Source organism: Quercus robur, chromosome 4 (genome assembly GCF_932294415.1).
Source record: "Quercus robur chromosome 4, dhQueRobu3.1, whole genome shotgun sequence".
NCBI classification, from domain to species: Eukaryota; Viridiplantae; Streptophyta; class Magnoliopsida; order Fagales; family Fagaceae; genus Quercus; species Quercus robur.
In genome coordinates, this window is record NC_065537.1 from 81,037,130 (window position 1) to 81,059,294 (window position 22,165).

General features: G+C 31.6%; 3 protein-coding genes across 26 annotated transcripts in view; 2 read left to right on the forward strand and 1 right to left on the reverse strand.

The window, feature by feature from the left end:
- The window catches only part of LOC126724288 (E3 ubiquitin-protein ligase makorin-like), a 133,261-nt gene that overhangs the window by 72,778 nt on the left and 38,318 nt on the right, over positions 1-22,165 (forward strand). Inside the window, exon 10 of one of the 4 annotated variants that reach the window (XR_007654856.1) lies at positions 16,790-16,882. The exons of 1 other annotated variant lie outside the window; for it this stretch is intronic. The gene's annotated coding sequence lies outside the window, so the exon portion shown is untranslated. Of the gene's footprint in view, positions 1-16,789; positions 16,883-22,165 lie in introns of those variants that run through there. 2 more of the 4 variants (XR_007654857.1, XM_050428863.1) reach the window with 2 other exon arrangements.
- LOC126724271 (putative disease resistance protein RGA4) overlaps positions 1-22,165 on the reverse strand; it is a 129,721-nt gene that overhangs the window by 51,599 nt on the left and 55,957 nt on the right. The gene's annotated exons all lie outside the window — the stretch shown is intronic.
- Positions 6,132-22,165, forward strand: part of LOC126724300 (alanine aminotransferase 1, mitochondrial-like) — a 92,950-nt gene continuing 76,916 nt past the window's right edge. Inside the window, exons 1-3 of one of the 5 annotated variants that reach the window (XM_050428907.1) lie at positions 6,132-6,496; positions 7,415-7,553; positions 7,722-7,784. In XM_050428907.1, coding sequence (XP_050284864.1) covers positions 7,530-7,553; positions 7,722-7,784 — 87 coding nt within the window. In that variant the 5' untranslated portion in view covers positions 6,132-6,496; positions 7,415-7,529. The remainder of the gene's footprint in view (positions 6,497-7,414; positions 7,554-7,721; positions 7,785-22,165) is intronic. The other 4 variants (XM_050428906.1, XM_050428908.1, XR_007654884.1 and 1 more) reach the window with 4 other exon arrangements.

Sequence of the window (22,165 nt, forward strand, 5' to 3'; positions counted from 1 at the left end):
AAGTAGTATTGGACATTGATTGGTAGAGCAAGAACATGCCTCTCAGCCGAAGTATATCAATTAATATATACTTAATTTTTTCTTTTATGCACTTGTAAATTTTCGCAAATGCAACTATTAACTTTTAATAATTTTTTGTGTGTTTATATATTATACAAACAATAGAGGAACCATAATCCAAAAACATATCTATATATATATATATATATAATTAAAACCAAAATAAAGAGAAATTTCAATTAGATTCTTAATTAAATTTTACTTATTATCTAATTTTACGTCATGTGTCCTATTTAATTCTAAGTGAGCTAATATTGTGCAAAGGACAAAGAGTCTAAAGTAAATAAACCATCAAAAACTCAATAAATAAAAGAAGAGTAAACTCATATGTATATCCAAAATCTATATATATATATATATATATATTTAAAGCCAAATTTGAGAAAATTTTAATTAGATAGTAAATTAGTTTTCACTTGTGAGCTAATTTTGTGCCAAGTGTCCACTAAATTTTTTTAATCTTTGTGTCAAATGAGTTAATGAATGCAAAATATATACTAAGAGTTCAATATTAATGAAACATTAAAAAAAAAAAAAACAAATAATCATATATTTACTCAGCGAAAATCATCACATTTTCTATCTTATTAAAAATTAGAATAAAAATTATCATAAATATTATTAAACTTAGGCAAGAATTTTAATATGCATCCAAATACGTTTATTTTTCTAATGATTCAATCAATTATGTATATTTTTATGATTGAAAAATGTTTTTATTTTTAAATGCATCAATGTGTATGCATAGGTTACATGCTAGTAGAACATAATAGAAGGGAAAGAATGAAAAAAGGGGAAGGAAAAAAAGGGAGAGGAAAATATGATTTTTCATTGTGTGGTTGGGGTTCAAAAGAGAGGGGAATCAAAATAGGGAAAATGAATTTTACTTAATCCATCATTGTTTTTTCCCTCATAATTTGAGAAGAAAATGGAAGGGAAATGGGTTTGAGAAGAAACTTACAAAATTATTTGTCCACTTTTCCATTGTTTCACATAATAATAAGGATATAATAGTAATTTAATTTTTATCATTTTTTTTCCATTGTCTTTACTACATATACAAAGGGGACTAGATATTTTCTATCATCTCAATATTTTCTATTCTTCCATTTTTTTTTTCATCTCCACTAGACGGACTAATAAAAAAAAAAAATTTCAAGCCAAGTGGCTTTTTTTTATATAAAAAAAATATTAAATGGCACATGCCAAGTGCTTATCTTTTTCTTTCTTGAGGTAAAATAAAGATTATATATAAGCTTATAAAAGCCTTGAGATATCATGAAATGAATAAATTTATTTCTCTTCGACCAATTAGTTGGGGAGAGAAGGAATGGATAAAGTCATAAATCACTCATGACTCATGAGAGAGAACAAAGACCATATGTTCCATACAATTATATAGCCTAGCTTTGAGTGTGCTTAAATGGTTTTTGCATCTGTAGCAATGAAGGAAAAAAAAATGGAATTTGAGTCTTCTATTTGCAATAATTAGTTTATATCACTTTCAATTTTTTTCTTAATTTTGTTTCTAATCAACCTTTTGGGTGAATTACTTTTGTTTTTAATCTACCTTTAGGATGAATTAATTTTGTTATTCTAATAAATTTTCTTTTGACTAAAAAACATTTTTGGCCCTTAAAGTTTAAGATTATTTTCATTTTATCCCTTTATGTCTTATTTCAAAACTTCTAGTTTGATTTTGTTTTTATATTACCATTGTTGTTCATTTCTGCTAGTAATCTAATGATACTAAGTGTTATAACAGTGACATGGCATAATGGACACAACCTATCTGGAAGTAATTAGATTACTAACAAAAATAAATAACAAACTTCATATGAAAACATAATTAAACATGGAAGACTAAAACACAAATTTTTCCACAACTTTACCCCAACTTTGCTACATCGGTTGAATGGACCAAATTGGGTCGAATAGACCTAAGTGGACCGAATCGGCTAGGTGGACCGAATCGGCTAAGTGGACCGTATGGACCCAGTTGGATCGAATAAACGTAACTGGACCGAATAGACCTAGGTGGACTGAATGGACCGAATAGACCTAAGTCGACGGTATGGACCAAATTGGACCGAATAGACCGAATTGGACTGAATAGATCGAAGTGGACAGAGTGGACTGGATTTGACAGAGCATGATCGCATTGACCAAAGTAGACCGAACTGGACCGAATAGCCCTAACTGAACTGAATTGGCCAAGTGGACTGTATGGACCAAATTGGACGGAATAGTATAGACCTAACTGAACCAAAATGGCTAAATTGGACCGAATAGACCTAGGTGGACTGAATGGACCATATTGGATCGAATGAACCTAAATAGACAGAATGGACCAAATTGGACCGAAAAGACCTAAGTGGACCGTATGGAGCAAATTTGACCTAAAAGATCTAAAGGGACCGAATTGGCCAAATTGGACCGAATAGACCTAGGTTGACCATATGGACCAAATTGGACCGAATTGACCAAAGTAGACCGAATGGGTTTGAATGGACCGAACATGACTGAATAGACTGAATTGGACTGAATTGACTGAAGTAGGCCGAATGGACCTAAGTGAATTGAAGTGGACTAAAGTAGACCAAATTGGACCATAATTGATCAAAGTGGACTATAGTATACCGAATCAGACCGAATTGATAAAGTGGACCGAATGCCAATTTGTTATTAGCATAGCCAAGATTGTGTATGAACCAACTATTAACTAAAATCAAACCAAAACTGTTCCCTCGTGCATTTCTGAGGTCATTTTAGCTCTTTGTTCTGTGATACAAAATAAATCTAAATCTAAAGCATACCCAAAAATTAATAAAACTAAATCCCATGTTGTTTTTCTTTCTTTGGACTAGTCTTAATTGGAGGTTTTTTAATTATTTATTTTAATCTTTGAGATTGAGATGGTATTGGACCAGAGTTTTAATGTAAGCACCAATTTTTCTCCATTTTTTTTCTTTGTATCATTATATGGTTAGTGAATGTTGCTGCAATACAAACAAAAGTCACAATCCAAACATGTCTTGAAGGGAACGAATCTACCCTATTTAAGATTTGATAACAGTGATCTTATGGTCCAATGACTTCTTCAGAGGTTTAATTCCTAGGAATGAATCAACCCTATTTTTACTTGGAAAAGAAGAAAGAATGTACGATTTGATGTTACTTCTTAACACGATAAGATATTTAATGTATCCAATGTATGCAAAGTCCCTCTCACCATGCGTAAATCTTGTATGTATAAGATAATTCAAACATGTTAATTGCTGTGCTTGGTGCTTCTTGGCATTGGCTATTTCACCTTTCCAATGATCCCATCCCTCTGCATCCTTGAAAATCCTCCTAATCTACCAAAGTAGTGGCTGCTTTACCAGATAGACAGCCAAGCCACGTTTATGAAGGCAAAGTGGTGATGTTGTTGTGAAGGGATCATTAGGTTTCAGCTTCAAGATATGGATTAAATATAAAACCCATCTAACAAGAAGAGGCATTAAGCGAAGACTTGCAAGCGTATCAAGAAGCTTAAATTTGCACACCTCTCGGAGGACAATTTGTAAAGAAATGTTTTAAAGTAGTCAATGATCACAGTGAAATTGGAACAGGGTAATAGCATGAAGCGAAGACTTGGCTAAAGTTAAATAAGCAAAAGCTGATGACCAAGACTGAAATGTCAAATTATACAACACCTAGAAACACTGTAGGATCATTATTTACTATTTAGCATGATTACCACAACGTAAGTGAATGATCCACAATTACTACAGCCAGTAGTAGTAGCAGCTATACCAGGTTCCAATTCAAACCAAGAAATTAGATGGACATAAGTGAATAAGGTTTCAATTAGTAAGTAAGGGTTGAAAAAGGTTTCAATTGGAAATGCAAACCAATTTTGCATTGCTTAAGCAGCAGTGAGCATATATCTTGAACCAATAAGAAAATAAAATTGCAGGAGACTTGTACCATTTTTAAACTCCAAAAATTTTCAACATCTTTTTTTTTTCTTTTTTCTTTTTTCTCTCTCTCTCTCCAAAATGAACCGTTTCGGTTTCCTTTCTCTAAAACCCTAAAAGAATATTAAGAAGAGCTTAAAACGCACTATATCAACAATTCTTAATCAATCAACATCACTATCAAGCTTCTGGGTTTCAATTCTTCATTGTATCTCTGAGATTTCCATATCTGTCAAATTGATTTATGGGACTAACTTCTTTTTAGCTTTAATGGATGGAAAAATCACATGACACTAATGAAATTAGTGGCGTGGATCCATTGGTGAGTCTTCTTAATGTAATAATGTGAAATTCATGTGAGTTTCTTTCCATGAGAGCTAAAGTAATTCAGTTTCAGTGCTCAATTTGGTGCACTTTTCAGATAATTGACAATTTTTATTAGGATGAAATTAGGTAATTGACATGAGTATTGCAAAAATTTAGCTAACCAGGACAAGGTACAATCTGCTTCAGTAGATTGCATACTTTCCAGCAGCATTTTAGCCTTCAGAAAAACTAAAGAGGAAAAGCACAAAGCAGTATCGTTCTGATCATAAAACTCTCACACAATCTGTTTCACTCACTGGTTACACAATCCTAGTGAAATATGTTCAACTTTATACTGCACATGTAAGTGAGTCTCTAATCTCTTTGAATAGCCTACAATTGACACACTTAGCTTTTACTTTCCTGCTACTTTCCTCTTACTATTACTTTACATCCATAACCAGTTCTTGCTTGAAAAATGTCACTGGCTATCTCTGCCATTATAAAGTGGAGCAAGTCAAAACCCTTTTACTCTTGGCTATAATTTGAAGTCATTCTCCTATTCCATTCTTGAATTTTCATAAGCTTAGTAAAATCATAATCTAGTAATCTGCCTGCACTTTTAAGTTGGATGCGCATGAGCAGATGTGTCACACCCTTATCCGAACCCGGTACCTCTCGCATGCAAAGCGAGCACTCTACCATGTGAGCTACATCCCCATGTTGATAAACTCTCTTAAACACTGTCAATTATATAACACTTTCAATTATATAACACTTTAGCACACATAAAATTTTGACTTGAGAAACAAGTTTCGATCTCTTGAAGATTCATTGCAATCCATTTGAAAATTCATAAATTTCAAGATTTGAACAGAGTGGATTTACTGATTAGTCAAGAAAAGACGACCAATGCATGCTACGTCACCTCATGCGTATTACCATTGGTTCGCCGCTTCTCCTCATAAATACTAATAATCTTAATAATCTCCACTCACCCTTTCACTCTCGACACACTCACTCTCAAATGGATCATCCCATTCCCAAAGGCACCATCATATTCAGCACAGTCGGTAGGTCCAACTATGGCTTCCACATCTTCTCTCTCCAACTCCAACCTGCCACTCTCGGCCCAGAGCACAGCCTCATTGATGGTATCTCTATCAATTTCAATGGAACAGAGGATTAGCTGTTAATTTTGTCCCCCTAGCTGTTAATTTATGTGTTAATCATATTAGCGAGGAGACCTTTTCCGAAAGTTTGGGAAGTACTTGTTAATTTAATGTGCATATTCACATTCTAATGGAGGAGAGACCATGTCCAAAAGTTGGGCCCCCGATCTAGAACTGAACTAAACTCATGGTACTGTAATTTTAGCTAACCAATTTTTGTCCTTTTTTTTTTCCCTTTTTTTTAAAAAAAAAAAAAATATTTATCTTAGAAAAATGTATTCTTTTCTCTAATGGCTTTAAATTTTGCCTCAATGAAACTTTCTATCTTAACTTGTGTTGGACATTGGATAGGTTGTGCATCCGAGATGACATTGGGTAAAATTAATTTTTGATCCTCTATTATTATATATAGTACAAACCAGTCACATACTTGCACAGTAGTTTGAAATTTTTTGTATGACTTTTTAAAAATATATTTGATTTTGTAGATTAAACAATCATTATGTGTTATTTGAAATTCACTACAACAAACTTGACTTGTTTCAACCCGCTTTCCTCAAGGGTTAACTAAAAAGTGCCGAAAACATCGCTAAAAATTGGGGTGTTTAGTTTGATTAGCTTTATTCCGAGGGTCATTAAAATCCTCGAAATACTCTATTAAAATTAGGCGGGCTGGTTTTTACACTCCAGCGCTAATTTTACCTCCAAATTTAAACCTTTGTCAACGCATCCTCTCACAACCTTTGATAGAAGATATCTCAAAATTTCCAACCCTTGAAATAAATTAAAATACAAAAGGGCAAACTCATTTTTGTTCACGCTCACACAATCAGAAAATTCTCTCAAAATCGATCTGAGTTCATCTCAGAAAACTCAAAGATCGGAGCTAATCTCATCTCCGACGAGCTGATTTGCGGTGGTCAGCTGTCTCATCTCCGACGACAAGCGAGCCGTTGATAGACTTAGCACTCTTTGCCACCCCATTTCCGATTACAGGTCTGTCTTTCTCTGTTTGTTTCCCGTGAAATTATGGAAATTACATAGCAGAACTATCCAAAAAAATTTTGGTATTCTCTCTTGTTTTCTCTCTCTCCATCGATAGATATTTCTCTTCCTCACCATTGGTATAATTTGGGGGCTAGGATTTGGATTACATGTCCTTTGGTATAATTTGGGGGCTAGGGTTTGGATTACATGTCCTTTGGAATCTGAAGTATGGATTGGATCTAAGAGGCTTGAACATATTATATTGAAGAAATGCTTAAAAAGGAGTTTCTAAGTGTTAATGGTGTGGTATAACAATAGTATAAATTTAAGTATGGGTTGGATCTATGAGGTTTTTGGTGGTTCTATGTTTGTTAATTTTTGTTTTCCAGTATTTTATCTGAGAGTTTGATGCTGATTTTGAAAATTCTATGTGTATGTTAATTATTGAAAATCAGCTGTAATATAGGTTTCCCCAATGGATATATTGATTATACCAGTGCAGTGTAAGTCTTTGTGTTTCTCAAGCTATTTAAGCTAAAATCTATGCAATTTGATTATCCATTTTTATTAGTTTTTTGTGTTATGGAGTATAAATTAGAGTTATTTGAGTTCCCTAATTTTGAAAGGACTGGACTATGTGATATCAAGAAGTTGCTACAAATTTATAATTTATACATATGAAACTTGTGTTAAAGAATACTCTTCTCTGTAGATTTAGAGTATACACAAAAGCTTTTGTAGCTGGACTTCCAAAAATCATTAACAATGTCATATCTAGCTCATCTCCTAGTGTTATCTACAATTAATTCACAAAACAATCTTCATTTGTTTGTCACACATGATTCAGATCATAGACAAAGCCTTTTAGATTTTAATCATTTTGCCAACAGATTAACTTATACAATACGGATAGATTATTTATGGTAGATAATGAAGATCAATCTCAAATAGAAAATCCCATCAGGAAGGTCAAGGATTTAGCTGAGGAACAAAATGAGCATAACCTCTACGCATTCACTCCCAAAGGAAAGTGAGGAAGATAATGCCTCTCAAAATATCATATATGGTATATTTTTCCCTTAACTTCTGTTTCGTTTTGTTTGATTGTTGAATCCAAAGTTATTGCTGCTTCTCATTTAAATAAAGTGTTTCGTAGCTCTGTTTTATTGTAGGAAATGAAAATGATATATTTTTGGGTTATTCTTATGTGATACTATTGCGGCTGGTATTGAAGCTCGTGATGGTTTTCTTAGCCGATCCAAATGATATCTTCTTGACAGATGGAGCAAGCCCAGCTGTAAATTTTGACTTCACTTTCTTTTTGTTTCTATAACTGCCAGTATTTTCCATTTCCAATTGATACATTTATAACAGATTGTGTTTCTCTCTTACCAGGTGCATATGATGATGCAATTACTGATAAGATCAGAAAATGATGGAATTCATTGTCCCATTCCTTAGTACCCTTTATACCCTGCTTCAATTGATCTCCATGGTGGCGCACTGGTATGCTTCTAATTGGTAGCACTTTATTCAGAAGCTCAAGATTGGTTGTATTCAACTGCTAAGTGAAAAAACTTTATTTTCTTCTTTTTTTCAGATAGATTTAACACTGACCTGACTTGGTAACTTGGAAGTTGGAAAATGGAAATTTGATTTGTTCTTTTTTTTTTAATTTTCATTCAATCTTGAAGTATGGTCATTTCAGGTTCCTTACTATCTCAATCAAGCAACAGGATGGGGATTGGAAGTCTCTTCACTTAAGAAGCAATTGGAGGCTGCCAAGTCCCAAGGCATCATAGTTAGGGCTTTGGTTGTCATAAATCCCAGAAACCCAACAGGCCAGGTTTGCTATTAGTAGGTTTGAAGAAGTAGAGATTTGACTAGCAAAGTACCTAAAGTTCACGTAAAAGAGAATGCATTGCTATGTGTCGATTTTTGTCCCTGTACATTATATGATTTTTCTGTTGTACCTGCGGGTTCTTGGTGAGGAGAATTAGTGTGACATTGTGGAATTCTGTGGTAAAGAAGGTCTTGTGCTACTGGCAGATGAGGTTGGTAAATTCCTATTAGCAAAAGATGTTGAAACATCATGCAACTCTAGTAATAAATAGAGATTTGAGTACTTGTAGGGAACTAAATTTGGTTTTGTTTGCTCTTTATTGACTCCCTTTGCTTGCTTGGAGCCCTACCAAATAGATCTGATTTGATTTTCTATGTTAAAGTTACAACTAATGTCCAATGAACTTTATATAGGTATATCAGGAAAATGTTAATTGGGAATAGATCATGTGTAATTTATTTGAGCCAATTTTTGTGGAATTTGAAATTTGGATTACATGTCAGGTGTTAATACCATGTTCTATTACTTGGAGATTTAAACTGGATAATAAGGTGTTCACTTGTTCAGTTGTTTGTAAACTTGGTTCAAAGCCATTATGAACTACTTAACAGCTGTGAAATTATTATTTTCTAATTGAATCATTTGTCTTTAAGATCAACAAGACTATTCTGGTGCTCATACATATGAAAGGATTGATGTGGAGGGATCTTTCCATACTGAATGGTTCAAGCTTGCCAAAAAGTGTAAGACAAGTTTTGGAGGTATTCCACTTGAATGAAACTCAAAATAATCCTAATAAATTTCTGCCCAGGACTATGCTGGGCAGAGCTGATACCACCTCTACCTGTTAAAATGTATCTCAATTATTCGGTTTAATTGCTTGAAGTTTGTTTATGTTGTTTGTCATTGTGTTTTGGCAGATTCTGCTACTTCTCTTTATATTTGTTCTTGTTTTTTTGCAGGGAGGTTGGGTTTCAAGACTGAATATGGAAGTGGACAGAGGAATTCATTAGTACCAAAGAAAACCTTAGTAAATCTTGGTTGTGTATAAACTGCACAGTTTATAATCATATTAATTTATGAGACAATTGAAGTACCATTTAGTTCTTCATGATGTTCTGAAATTTGAAAGAGTCTGTTAATAAGTAAAAACTAATTCGCTTGTAAGTACTTAATATATTTGTTTGAAAGAATATGTATGTTACTAACCATTAAGAACGAATAATTTTTGTTGGTTGTTTCAAATTTTGAGTACTTGAGGCTTGACACTAATTGCTTATTTGGGCTCTAGTTTGGAAATGTGTATTTTGTCCATTGGTTTGTTTAGCGCAGCTATTTGCACTGTGTTTGTGTTTTTTCAAGGGTCATGTAGGTTGTCAAAATTTCTGTTTCAAGGGTCATATAGGCCATTGAAATTTTTGTTCCGAGGGAATTTGTTTCAAAGATTATCAAGGGCCTTCTAGACCCTCAAAATAATCTTTTTTGAGGGCTTTTAATACTTCTTTTAAGGGTTTTGACCCTCGAAACAAACCAACTTTGTTGTAGTATATTGTGCTTTTAATTTTTGTATTCCTTCCTATTACTGTCATTCAATTAGTTGAAAACACACATTGAGGTTTCTATCTCAATGGACAAAACAAATTTCCATTCAACTGATTATATGATGCATTTGACGTGGTACAATTATGTTGAATGGTAAGTAACATTATATTCTATACTTCGTATATTTGCATTTGTTTGATGCTCTTTTATCGTTGTTTGAACTCACTTTTAGTCTCCTTAATAAACAAGTTAGATTTTCAACACTGATTTGAATTTTCTGTACCTATAAGTACAAATTTCATTATTTTTATGTTGGATTAGATATATTTATACTTGTCGATATTGTTTGTTTGTTTAGACTCTTGTAAACCAGTTTTGTTTAACTTAATTAATTGACCAAGTACTTCCTTAGATTGATTTTTCAAATCTAGGTTAAACATAGACAGTCATATCACAAAGTGCAAAAAAATAAAGACGACAAGCAATATGATGACTTAGGAAAACCAATGAAATGAACAATGTTAAGGTAAAAAAACCTGGCGAGGATATAACTTAGCTATCCTTAAGGTAAACAAATTCACTTTGATAGAGTGGAAGTTTTACGATAGATTTTCTCCCTAAAATCTAAAACTTGTAGTACTTACTCACACGACCACGTGCAGCTTCGACTCCACTGACTAATCTATCTAAATTTGTTGAACACAAACACTGACGTTTGCAACTTTGAAATTCCACTCAAAGGTTTAGATCATCGTCAGTAGTAGATCTTTATGCAATAACTCACTAATTCTTGATTGTAGATCTTGTCCCAGTAGATGCTTGTTGTGTTAGAAGGCTACAGAAATCTCACAAATCTCATAGGAGTAACCCACAAGACTTCCAAGAACTTGTAAAACATAGTTAGGGTTTTCCTTTTATAGCAAGTAGTGTTTAACTCGAACCCTAAACATTTTTGTGAGCTTTGGGCCTGATTAAAATTCTATAGACTGTGATTTTCGATTAGTCAAACCTTTTTTTCGATCGGTCAAGCTTCACAGAAATTGACTTCTTCTTTCTGTAGCTTTACAGTTCTTGAATCTTGACTTGAACAATCTTGAGCAATGTAACACCTAATCTAGAAATGTTTTTGCTTTCAATTTACCAACATACGTAAATTTAGAATCTAAACATTTAATCCTAAATATTTAGAACCTAATAGATATAAATAATGTTGAGTTGAATTGGAAAATTGCACTTACATCCACAATAATCACACTAGAAGTCATCTTTTATATATATATATATATATATTCAATAGTTACAATTAAAGAGGGGAATTTAAATCCTGAATGTCACTATTGAAAACAGTGGGAAGTGCTAATTAAACTACATAGTAGAGTTCCCAGAAAGGACATCATATATGTTTTGAATGATATATAAACCCTTGCGTAGTAGTTAGTAGAGCAACAAGGTCCACACTAACTAAATAATATTCAGCAACGCATTTAATAAAACCAATCATTTGAAGTTTTTAACAATAGAAAATTTTGTCCCAAATTTGTTAATTTAACTAGTGGTAGACCCACTTTGTAATGTGATATAATGTATAATTTATTTTCTAAAATTTATTGAAGATAATTTTATTAATATATATTATTCATTTTTTGAAGTGTTTTGTACTTTACATTATTCAAAATTTTGTTATAGTGTGTTATGTTTTCCTTTTATTTTATTTTTTGGTACAACTAAACTTTTTTAAATTTCAAATTAATGATTTAAATTTCTTATTCTTTTAAGGAAATTATTATGATATATCAAATCTCATTAGAAATTAACAATTTATGTTACTCAAATAATTTATAGGCACATCCAAATACACAGACATGTAAATTGTATTTTGATATAAACTCAAATTCTCATTTCCAACTCAAATAAAAAATATAAGAGGGGATAGAATTTATATGATGGGCAACTCAAAAAACACATCATCAAAATGTATCAATCCAAAGTAGAGATTAAAAAAAAAAAAAAAAAAATTCATCGATCTAAAATAGAGTTGAGAGAAAGAATAAATAATAGAGAGAGAGAGAGAGAGAATATTCACATTTTTTGGGTGAGAATGTGAGATAAATAGAAATTTATATAAAAGAAGACGAGTAAAAGATTACTCAAAAGAAAATGTATGGTTGTAAACACCAAATAAACCAAGTCATGCTATATAATAGAATAACATTATACCATTATATACCATATATAATGTCACATGATAACATCTATCAATCAAAGAAAATAAAAGAAAAAAGATAACAAATAAAAAGACAACCAAATCACATCAATCCAAAGTAGAGTTTAATACAAAAATTTATCAACTTAGAGTAGGATGCAATAAAGAATAAAAAAATTCACCAAAAGAGAGAGAGAAAGTATTCACCATTTTTTTGTGTAGGAAAAATATGGATAAAATAAAGGGAATGACAAATTTTAATAGTAAATAAAATGAGGAAAAGAATAATCAAAATAAAAGGAAGATGAAGGATGAAGGAATTGTAACGTTAAGGATAGAGTAGTAGGGAGATAAAAAAAAAAAAAAAAAAAAGTAAAAGTAGGTGAAAATGTTAGAGGAAGTGTAATTATAAGATGAGAAATTAATAAGGAGAAAAATAATTAAAAATGAGAGAAAAAGTGTTAAAAATAGATAGTTGATGGAGCCTCTTAACAAAAAAACTGTAATAAACTCATGGTACTATAATTTTAGCTAACCGGTTTTCACCTTTTAAAAAATAAAAATAAAAAGAGATTTAAAAAACAAAAATTTGTTGAGAAATATCTTAGAAAAAAGGTTTTATGTTCTCTAATGCTTTAAATCTTGCTTTAATGAAAGCTTGTTCTCTAGCAGCAGGGACGAGCCCACGTTGGGGCTGGAGGGGGCCATGGCCCCATGGTCCCACGCCTCCCTTTATAATTTCTTAAAATCAAATATTTTTTATAGTGTAATGGTCCAAAGTTGGCTCCCTCTCTCCCAACGACGCCCACATCTTCTCCTCATTCTTCTTAAAAAATATATTTTTTTTTGATAAAATTTAAATTTTATCTTCTTAAAAATTTGATTAATTCAAATGCTTAAAAAAAAAAAAAAGTAAGCTAATCTATAACTTGTAACTCTATAAAAAATATGAAACCTTTCAACATAAAACATTTAAAAAAAAAAAATCGTATTCTACATTATTTGTTATTTTAAGTGGCTAAATCTTTAGGAGGGAAAAAAAAATTAGGGACAAAACCAAAAGAAAAAAGAAACTATTCTTCAAGATAAATTATTCTTTTATTTTTATTTTAATTTAGTTTTTTACCTTTTGTGTGTGTGCACACAAGCACATTTTCAAAATGCACACATGTCATCCTTCTTTCTTAATTGTTTTAAATGGTTGGTAAGAATAAAAATAGCAATAACTTGTCATTTTGTATATTTTCTTTTATTAATATTTTGTTAACATTGGATGGATATTAGTTTTTTTTTTACATAGTATATAGTCTTCTATTTTAATATATATTTCATTCTTGAATTTTAAATTTCTTAGGTTCATGCGTTGGACCCGCTATCCTAATTTATTTTTATTTTTATTTTTATAGTATATAGTGTTCCATCAACTGTTTTAGCCGTTAGTGGAAGAGGGTTACTAATAAGCTTGTTGAGTTTCTTTTGGAAAACCTTCAGTAAAGGGTTCTGTGGATTCTGCTTTCCGTACAAGTATTTGTACATTAGGACTTGACCTGTGGATTAATTTTTGGATACTCCTTAATTTTAGGAAATTTTTTATGAGTTCTTCTAGTATCACATAATTTGACATAATTTTGTGCCATAACTCGCCACATGGCGAGTTATAATTAGCAAAGATGTATTTCCACATGGTTCACTGACATATATTTGTCAATCACAACTTGCCATGTAACGAGTTGTGGCACAAAGTTATGCCCATTTATGTGATCCTAGTATAATTCATTTTTTATTCCAACAAGAGCTCAAACTAATTAATAAAAGAAAATTTTAGAGTTTTGAAAAGTTTAAAAAACAAGTTATGTAAAAGAAGAAGAAGAAGAAAAAAAATTAGAGTTTTAAAAAGCTGTATATTGAATATCTATTAAGGAACTGATATTAAAAGGTTTTGATAGGAGATGCTGTTTTATGACTTCTCAATTGTTTTACTTTTATCCCACTTGCTTTGTCTTTGGAAGAATATCTACGTTCTTAATCGTTATTGCGTCATTTGAAGTGTTGGGCTTTTTTTAGGGCCTATCCCTCCTATGAAAAAAAATGATTTTTTTTGGGCCGTAGTCCAGCTCCATGCTTGTTGGTTATGGAAAGGAGATGTCAAAGCAAACCTAGCATTAATCCAACAGGACCAACACCTCTTATATTTAACTCACATGCGATCTTGGATCTTGGATTCATTCTATGGTATACTATACATATACACCTGCACACAAATTTTTTTTCTTATTTATAATTATTGGCATTCTTATCCCTCCACACCTCATTTTAATTTCTAAACTTTACTAACTACACCACCATCTTACTCCATCTCTGTCTCTCAGCTATGGCAAAGTTTCCAAAATCACAACCCAAACTTGTCCCACTTCTCCTCCTCCTCTTCTTGTTCTCGCCGCTTACTCCATCGGAGTCAACTACGGAACCGTCGCCAACAACCTCCCACCACCTTCCCAGGTGGCCAACTTACTCAAAACCCAAACCACCATCGACCGCGTCAAGATCTTCGACGCCAACCCTGACATCCTTAAAGCCTTTGCTAACACCAACATCTCTCGCTTTGTCTCACGCTTGCCGTCTTGGAATCTTTAATCTTTATTCGTCAGATGGCTCCCACATGCACATACATACCCAACTTCTATAAATTTTGAGCAGTGCTTGGCATTTATTAATAGAAACGTTTAACATGAAAGAAGTGGCGTGCTTGGCATTTCGCTTCAATTTTGGCTCTACTCTGTATCTGTAATCAACTGTCTTTCAACAAATCGATTGCTTATTTTTTAATTCATCACTTATTAGCATAGACTAATTTCGACAAAAAGAAGAAAAATAATAACGGTGCCATATCTAATCATCAGTTAGGATAATTAGCTAAATAAGATTAAACATATTATTTTCAGCTACAGTACTTTTCAGATTGTAAATCATAAATTCATAATGTGGAGAAGCTAACTTTTTGTTAGATGATATGCATGATGGGTTCTCTTTGTTTGTTTTTTTAAACCTTGATCTCTTTTTTTTATTTTTTATTTTTTTATTTTTTTATTTTTATTTTTTTTACATACAACAACCATTTCTTTCATTTATTTTATTACTTTTCTTGATTTATTTTTTTACTTTTCTTGATTTATTACTCATTTCTTTTAATTTTTTTGGAATATGTAAAAAGAATAAAAAATTAAATGCAAAATAAATAGTGCTAGTATAAATTTTTGACACAATTATTGTAATTATTATGTATTTTTACACAATTATACATAAATTGAATTTCAAAAAAAAAAATTATACATAAACTAATATGAGTAAATTTTGATTTTGTTAAAATATAATACTTTTTCTTTTGTACACGGACTTATAAGATGGTCTAAGGAAGATCAGATGACTTATCCCAAAAAAAACAAAAACGAAGATCATATTACCTATCTTTCTATGCTCTGCTCTATTTTAGTTGTTATACATGTTCCAGGTTCAAACCATTCCATCATCATCCACAAGTACCAAACCTTTAAAAATAACGACCTACGTAGCCTACGTTGCCTCTATTTCCTCTTACGTTCACCTTGAAAGCTAAGTGGAAATATTTTATTATATTATGAATTAATTATTCTCCAAATTCTGATCTGATTTATCCCTTTCATTTTTTTTTTTTTAAAATTGTCTTTTTCAATAATAAAAAAAAGTAATAACAAATATAAAAAAGAGAGGCGGCAGCCTATAAGCTACAGGCTATTTAGTCACATGCAGATAAACAAAAACATAGTTGCCAAAAAAAAAAAAAAAAGTGACACCACACCCATAATCAATGCCATCCTACGATGAATCTTATAATAATGTGGACCCCATTTCCCCCATCCTTCCACCTTACTTCTAAATCTTAGTTGTTTTTGAGGTACGATGCAATAGAGATATTTATATGCTTTTCTAAGATTTGTGTAAGATGATGGTTGCTCAGTTGGACCCCAGAAGTGACCTTAAACGTCCCTTTGCTTTACAAATATATATTTTGGTTCCATTGCCTCTGCTGCTTAGTTGTATTTATTCACCTTTCAAATGGTGAGATGTTTGATTCTACCTGTCATGGATGTTGGGAATTTTAGTGCCCCGTTTGGTAATGTTGTTTGTATTTTTTGAAAATACGTATTGGTGAAAATACGTATAATATTGTTTAAATACTGAAAACTGTTATTTAAACAGCGATAACAAACGGGCCCTTAGGTTTGGTATTTTTTTGGTCTAATAAAGTGATTTAGAGGTAGGGTCTTGGTGCGAAGTCAAGTTCCTTCCACAAAAAGTAACAAGTTGTGGGTTTGACCTTGGTATTTGACTTGATGATTGGTTCTTATTTCTAAGTTTATATTGATAACTTGGATTGACATGAAATTATTGGATGGTTATTACAACTCATGCCAAATGAAATATGCAATAATAGTTTATAGGTCATAAGCTTTTGGTAGGATTTACATTTACCGTACAAATCAGGTTTGAAGATTCTTCTACAAATCTGTGAATCCTAGGAATTCTTTCTCCATGTCCCTTCTTTTTAATTAATTTATGATTAAAAAAAACAACAGGAAAAATTCAAGATGAAGAAATTTTTTTTTTTAAAAAAAAATTTTAAGTAATATTTTTTAGTCACTGTTCTCTAAACCTCTCAATGCTATCATTAATGCAGATTTGCTTGCTGGAGGGGACCAGAACATGGAGTGTTGGGCATGCTATACTATTTATCAAGTTGCATCTCCTATCAAAGTAATAAAATCGTCATGCATTGGGTGGGTATGTTTGAGAGTTCTCTTCAACTGTCTATTTATGGGATAATGATTTTTAGTAATGGACGTGCAAATAGTCGTGCTATTACCTAGCTGTAAGGTTCCCCCTCACCAACAGTGATATATTTGGAATTGCTTATATAATTGTTTTTTCTGGCTTCCATTCTTGTCAATATGGAGTTGTGATGACATGTTCTGGGCAACATTGTTTGAGGTCTTTTGTATTCTAATTTGAATTTTCTTGCTGTTTGAGGACATTGCATCTTGCGGGATGTAAATGGGGTTAAGAGCTCCCTAAATTCAATAGCTTTTACAGATACTCATATCAGTTGTTATACATGAAAGACTAGCTTCCTCTCTCGCTCTTTCCTTTTTTACTAGCTCAAAAATGGTAAGAGTTTCAAATGAACGTTTCAGTGCAAAATATAATAAATTAGCCATTTTTAATTGTATACTTCTAGTCATTGAAAATATATGAATGGAGATTAAAATCTTGATTAATGTATAATTTGGGCAAAAATATTATTTTCGGTCTTGAAATATAATCTATGATTCTATAGTTATATTTTTGCCCTTAAAATTGATAATTTCCCTCATCTATCTATTTTTGTTATGTTTTCCATCGGTGTGTATAACAGAGTGAATATTTTGAGAATCAAAATAGAATCAAGACTATGTTTTAGAAATAAAAACTTTATCTTTGTAAAATGGTTTAGATTTTAAACCTGTAAAAAAATTAACAAGAGTCGGCGAGAACACCAGTTGTAGAACATTTTAATTGTCTGTGGACAGAAATAAAACCTTCTAAATCTTAAGAATGAGAATCGAAGTAGAAAGTGAGAGACAATTAAATAAAACCTGCAGGTGCCATTGGTTTCACAGGCTGCTTCCTTACATGGAAATCTTGAGCTGATTAGAATTGAGAAGGTGACAAATGCATATGTAATAGTGGTGAAAGACTTTAAATGTGCTTGTTTGTGCCATCAAAATGCTCTCAGTTTGTAGTTTCACAGTTTCTCAAAAAAAAAAAAGTTTGTAGTTTCACAATTCGATCTTATTAGGCCAATTTTTTATACATAAAAAAATTTAATTGTAGGGTTGCTTTAAGATATTACACTTTAATTAACATTGTTTTGAAAGCTATACTATAGGCCAAATTTTACAAATACAAACCTTGTGAAATATTTGAAAGATAGGATCCTCTTGACCTTAAAATCCGATGCTACTGTGAAACAATGTATAACTTGCTGCAATTTGTCAAAACCATTTAGGCAATATCACTCATGCATTGACTGGGAATATGGGATCGATGTAAAAGGTGATCCTTTTTGGGCCGAAGCTTAAGCAACAATCTTGGTTGTTTCTAGTGTGTTATATGCTGGTTTGGACTACATTTTTTTTGAAGGCAGAACCCTAAATGTTATTGGATCCATTCAAAATTCATATAATTCATATTATTCAGCAACATATATATATATATATATATATGGGTGAGTTGAGTTCAAGTTAAACCTGGTGTAATTCTAAGCAATGTTATACAACCCAATAATTTGTTACATAATTCCTATTTTGAAAACCCCAACATTGAATTACATGTTCCATATGTTCTTAACATTCATGCTAATTTTCATGTCGATTGGATATTATTTACCATTCAATCCATAAACTCATCTTTTATGCATTATTTTAAACTACAAAAACTTATATTTAAACAATTGATTGATGACATGACTATTAATATTTGATTACCTTGAAATTTTGCAAGCATGGAGAATATATAAAGATAACGTAATCTAATGGTGGATTTGTCAAAATTTGCATCCAATTAAAAAATATTGAGTGGTGTAACATTATTTAAAGTTATACCATAGGTAACTTGAACCCAACCCCATATATATATATATATATATATATAAACTAACCATAGAAGAGACTAAACCTTATGCCGACTTGTATGCCATTAACAATTAACCATTCTCTAAATCAAATTGAAAATATACACACCATAACCGTACTTTGCAAAATATCAAGCAACATAGCATGTACAAACTAACATAGAAATTACACAAGTGTGCATGGTCACAATAGAAGTTCTATGAGTTACTGTAACTCACTATCAATAAAACCTGCATTGATTAGATCATCGCCATCTTGTTGTTTTCCCGGTTAATCTAAATGACCTAAGTGTAGTACTAGAAGCAACCTAACATCGAGTTGGCTGGACTAGATATAGATTGACTATTGTGGGAAAGGGTATTTGGATAGCACTCCTGCATAAGATTTAGGGCACGTTTGGTAGACTGTAGTAAACATTGTAATGTAATAGATTTCTCTATGGCATAACTATTCGATTGTTTGGCTATGTTTTTATTACAATGAATAGTTATTCCTTATGAATAGCTATTCTTCAAAATGAGGAATAACTATTCCTTATCAAAAGTACCGAATATCTATTCCTTCACCTTATGTAATAACTTTTTAAACAAAAATTCCTAAAAAACCATTAGTTGCCATATCTTCAAAAGGAAAGAAAATAAATTTTCCTTCTTGTTAATTATTAGCTCTATTTTGAACACCCTAAAATAAGTATATTTTAGGAAATTTGACTTAAAAAATGATTCAATTACACCTTCTTTTTATACTCTACTAAATTGTGGATGTATATTCAGGATTCTATTTCTAAATTGTCATCAAACTAATGAATAGTATTACTTATTACATTCCAACTTAATGTATTCCTTGTAATATTTATTACTATTCCCATGTAATAATCATTACAATATACCAAACGTACCCTTATTTTATAAAATTATTATGGCTTTAGAAAAAATAGTTGCCGTCAATGCAAAGAGGCCAATCTGAAAAAAGCTAACAGACAACCCAATTCAAAGTCACATGACTCACATCAACAGTGACTACCCCAGTTACATAATGGCTTGGGTAGATCCACCAGAAATGGCATCCTTGACATCATATACTTTAGCCTCTACATTCTCCTTTTCTTGCTAGGAACATTGTCTCGCAGCTCTTTTATTGCTTCTAGTTTGGTACAAAACTAAGTCTGCTTGGTTCTTTTTGTCTATGGCATCCCCCTTTTCCTTGTCTTCCTTTTGCAAAATTTTAAGCTTCTTTAACAATACTATCCACCTGCAACATTTTTATTTTGTACATACAAACAAGGGGTTTAGTAACATAATTAAGTTAGGTTTACTAGTACTAATAAAAATGTGAATGTTTCCATTTTTTTTTTTTTTAAATCCAAAGACATAGATACTTGGAATGTTGAGATTTCAGAAAGAAAAGAAAGATGTAGGTTCTTTGTAGAACATGGTAGCATCATTGAAGTTACAAAAATGAAGATATAAAAGCATTTTTCAATCTATATACAAATTAGAGCATAAACCGGGGGGGGGGGGGGGGATAATATACAAAAGCAGATAATATTAGTTATTTCTCAAATAGATTCAATACTTATAGTTAGCTAAGATAGTTTGGGTTTCAGGCTTACTCAAAATCATTCTAATAATATATCTCTAGCCATAACGTCTTCACCACCAGATTCTAATTCATGTCTTCTGTTAAGAACTAAAACTTGATATATCTAGATTGAACAAAAACCAAATTTTCTTCAAAACAACAGTTTTTGCAAATACATACCTCATCACTTGGCATGGTGTGATGGTGCTAGCATCGGTTTTAGTGTTTAAGCCCATTCATAAACAGAGCACTGATTTTCAAAATCCCGGAGACAAAGACGATGACTCAAAATTTAAGGATCATTTTAAGGTATATAGTAGTACAAATTGAAATTAAAAAAAAAAAAAAAAAACAAAGGATAAAAAAAGCATTGTACAAATTCATAAAATAAACTTGATAGTAGAAATGAAAATAAATAAATTACGCTTTATATTTAATATGTTTGGGTTCATTTGGATTGGGATTGGACTCTAAATCTTGCCTTAATCCAGAAGTGACCAACACCATATCGTTAGTTTACAAATTTTTTCTACAAAAGGGCATATATGTCATTGTAGTTTTAAGCAATGGTTTTTTATTTTTTAATAAAAAAATAGATTAGATCTTAGAAAAATAGCTTTCTTTTCTCTCATGGTTTTAGATTTCGCTTTAATGAAACTTTCTTCTCAAATAGTAGTAGTGAGCGTTGGATAGGTTGTGAAAGATCATGCTTCTAAGCCGAATCTAACATGTTGAATGCATGGAAGACCAGAGGGATAATTTATGAACATTTTTTTTTTGAAGTGACAGAAGAAACCTGCCTTGGATGAACCATAGGAGATTTAGTTATATCTTCATTATAATTTTGAAATTATTTTTTACATCGATTGCTATTTTGTTTAGCACCTGGGATTTTAATAGTTTGCTACATTGTGTATCTATTTTGTTTAAAAATGTGTCCACATATATGCAACTTAACAAGGACTAGATATTATTCTGTATCAAAATGTAGCATTCTAATCATTAATTACTAATTAGTGTACAAAAATATGCTTATAATTTACTAGCCTCTATGTATGCGCATTGCACGTGCTTAAAGGCTTTTTTTTTTTTTTTTTCTAAAATTTTTAAGCAGTAACTGTAATTTCTTTTTTGAGCGTGTGTTTAAAAGTGTAGGAGTTTTCTTAGTAAAAAAAAAAAAAAAAAATAGTGGTGTTTTATTTGGATGAAAAAGGAATTAAAAAAAATGCCAAATTTTAGGGAATAAAAAGATTAACATTAAGGGGGAAAAAAAAACCTAAATTTTAAAATTTCTCTTTTTGAATTTAAAAGGATAGTAGCTATAGGTGTTGTAGAAAGTATAGATAGATTGGTTATTTGTTTGACATTTATGACCCAATTTTTAAGAGAAGTTACCCTTCATCAATGAGGGTATTTTTTAATCATATAAAAGTTCAATTTAAAGAAGGGAATCCTCTTATATATAGTATAGATAAGTTCATGTCCATGTTTTATAAATGTTTTAATAGTGTGTGGAAAGAAAAAAGAAGAACACGAATACATTTGTGGGGGTTCGAGGATGAGGAGGACTAGGAGCGATATGTCCTTCATCGATTCATTTGTAAAGCACCTTCAACCCGAGAAGAGGATGGGAAGGTGCACAATTTCTCGTGAGCGCCCGAGTGGGAGAAGTAGCCTTCTAGGAGAGGGCCAAGGCAGCTGGGAGAAGTTTCCTGTAAAAGCTTACCTACTACCTTCGCATTAAATTCATAGCAACAACTTTATTAGCTGCATTAATGAAGAAATGACACCTGAACAATAAA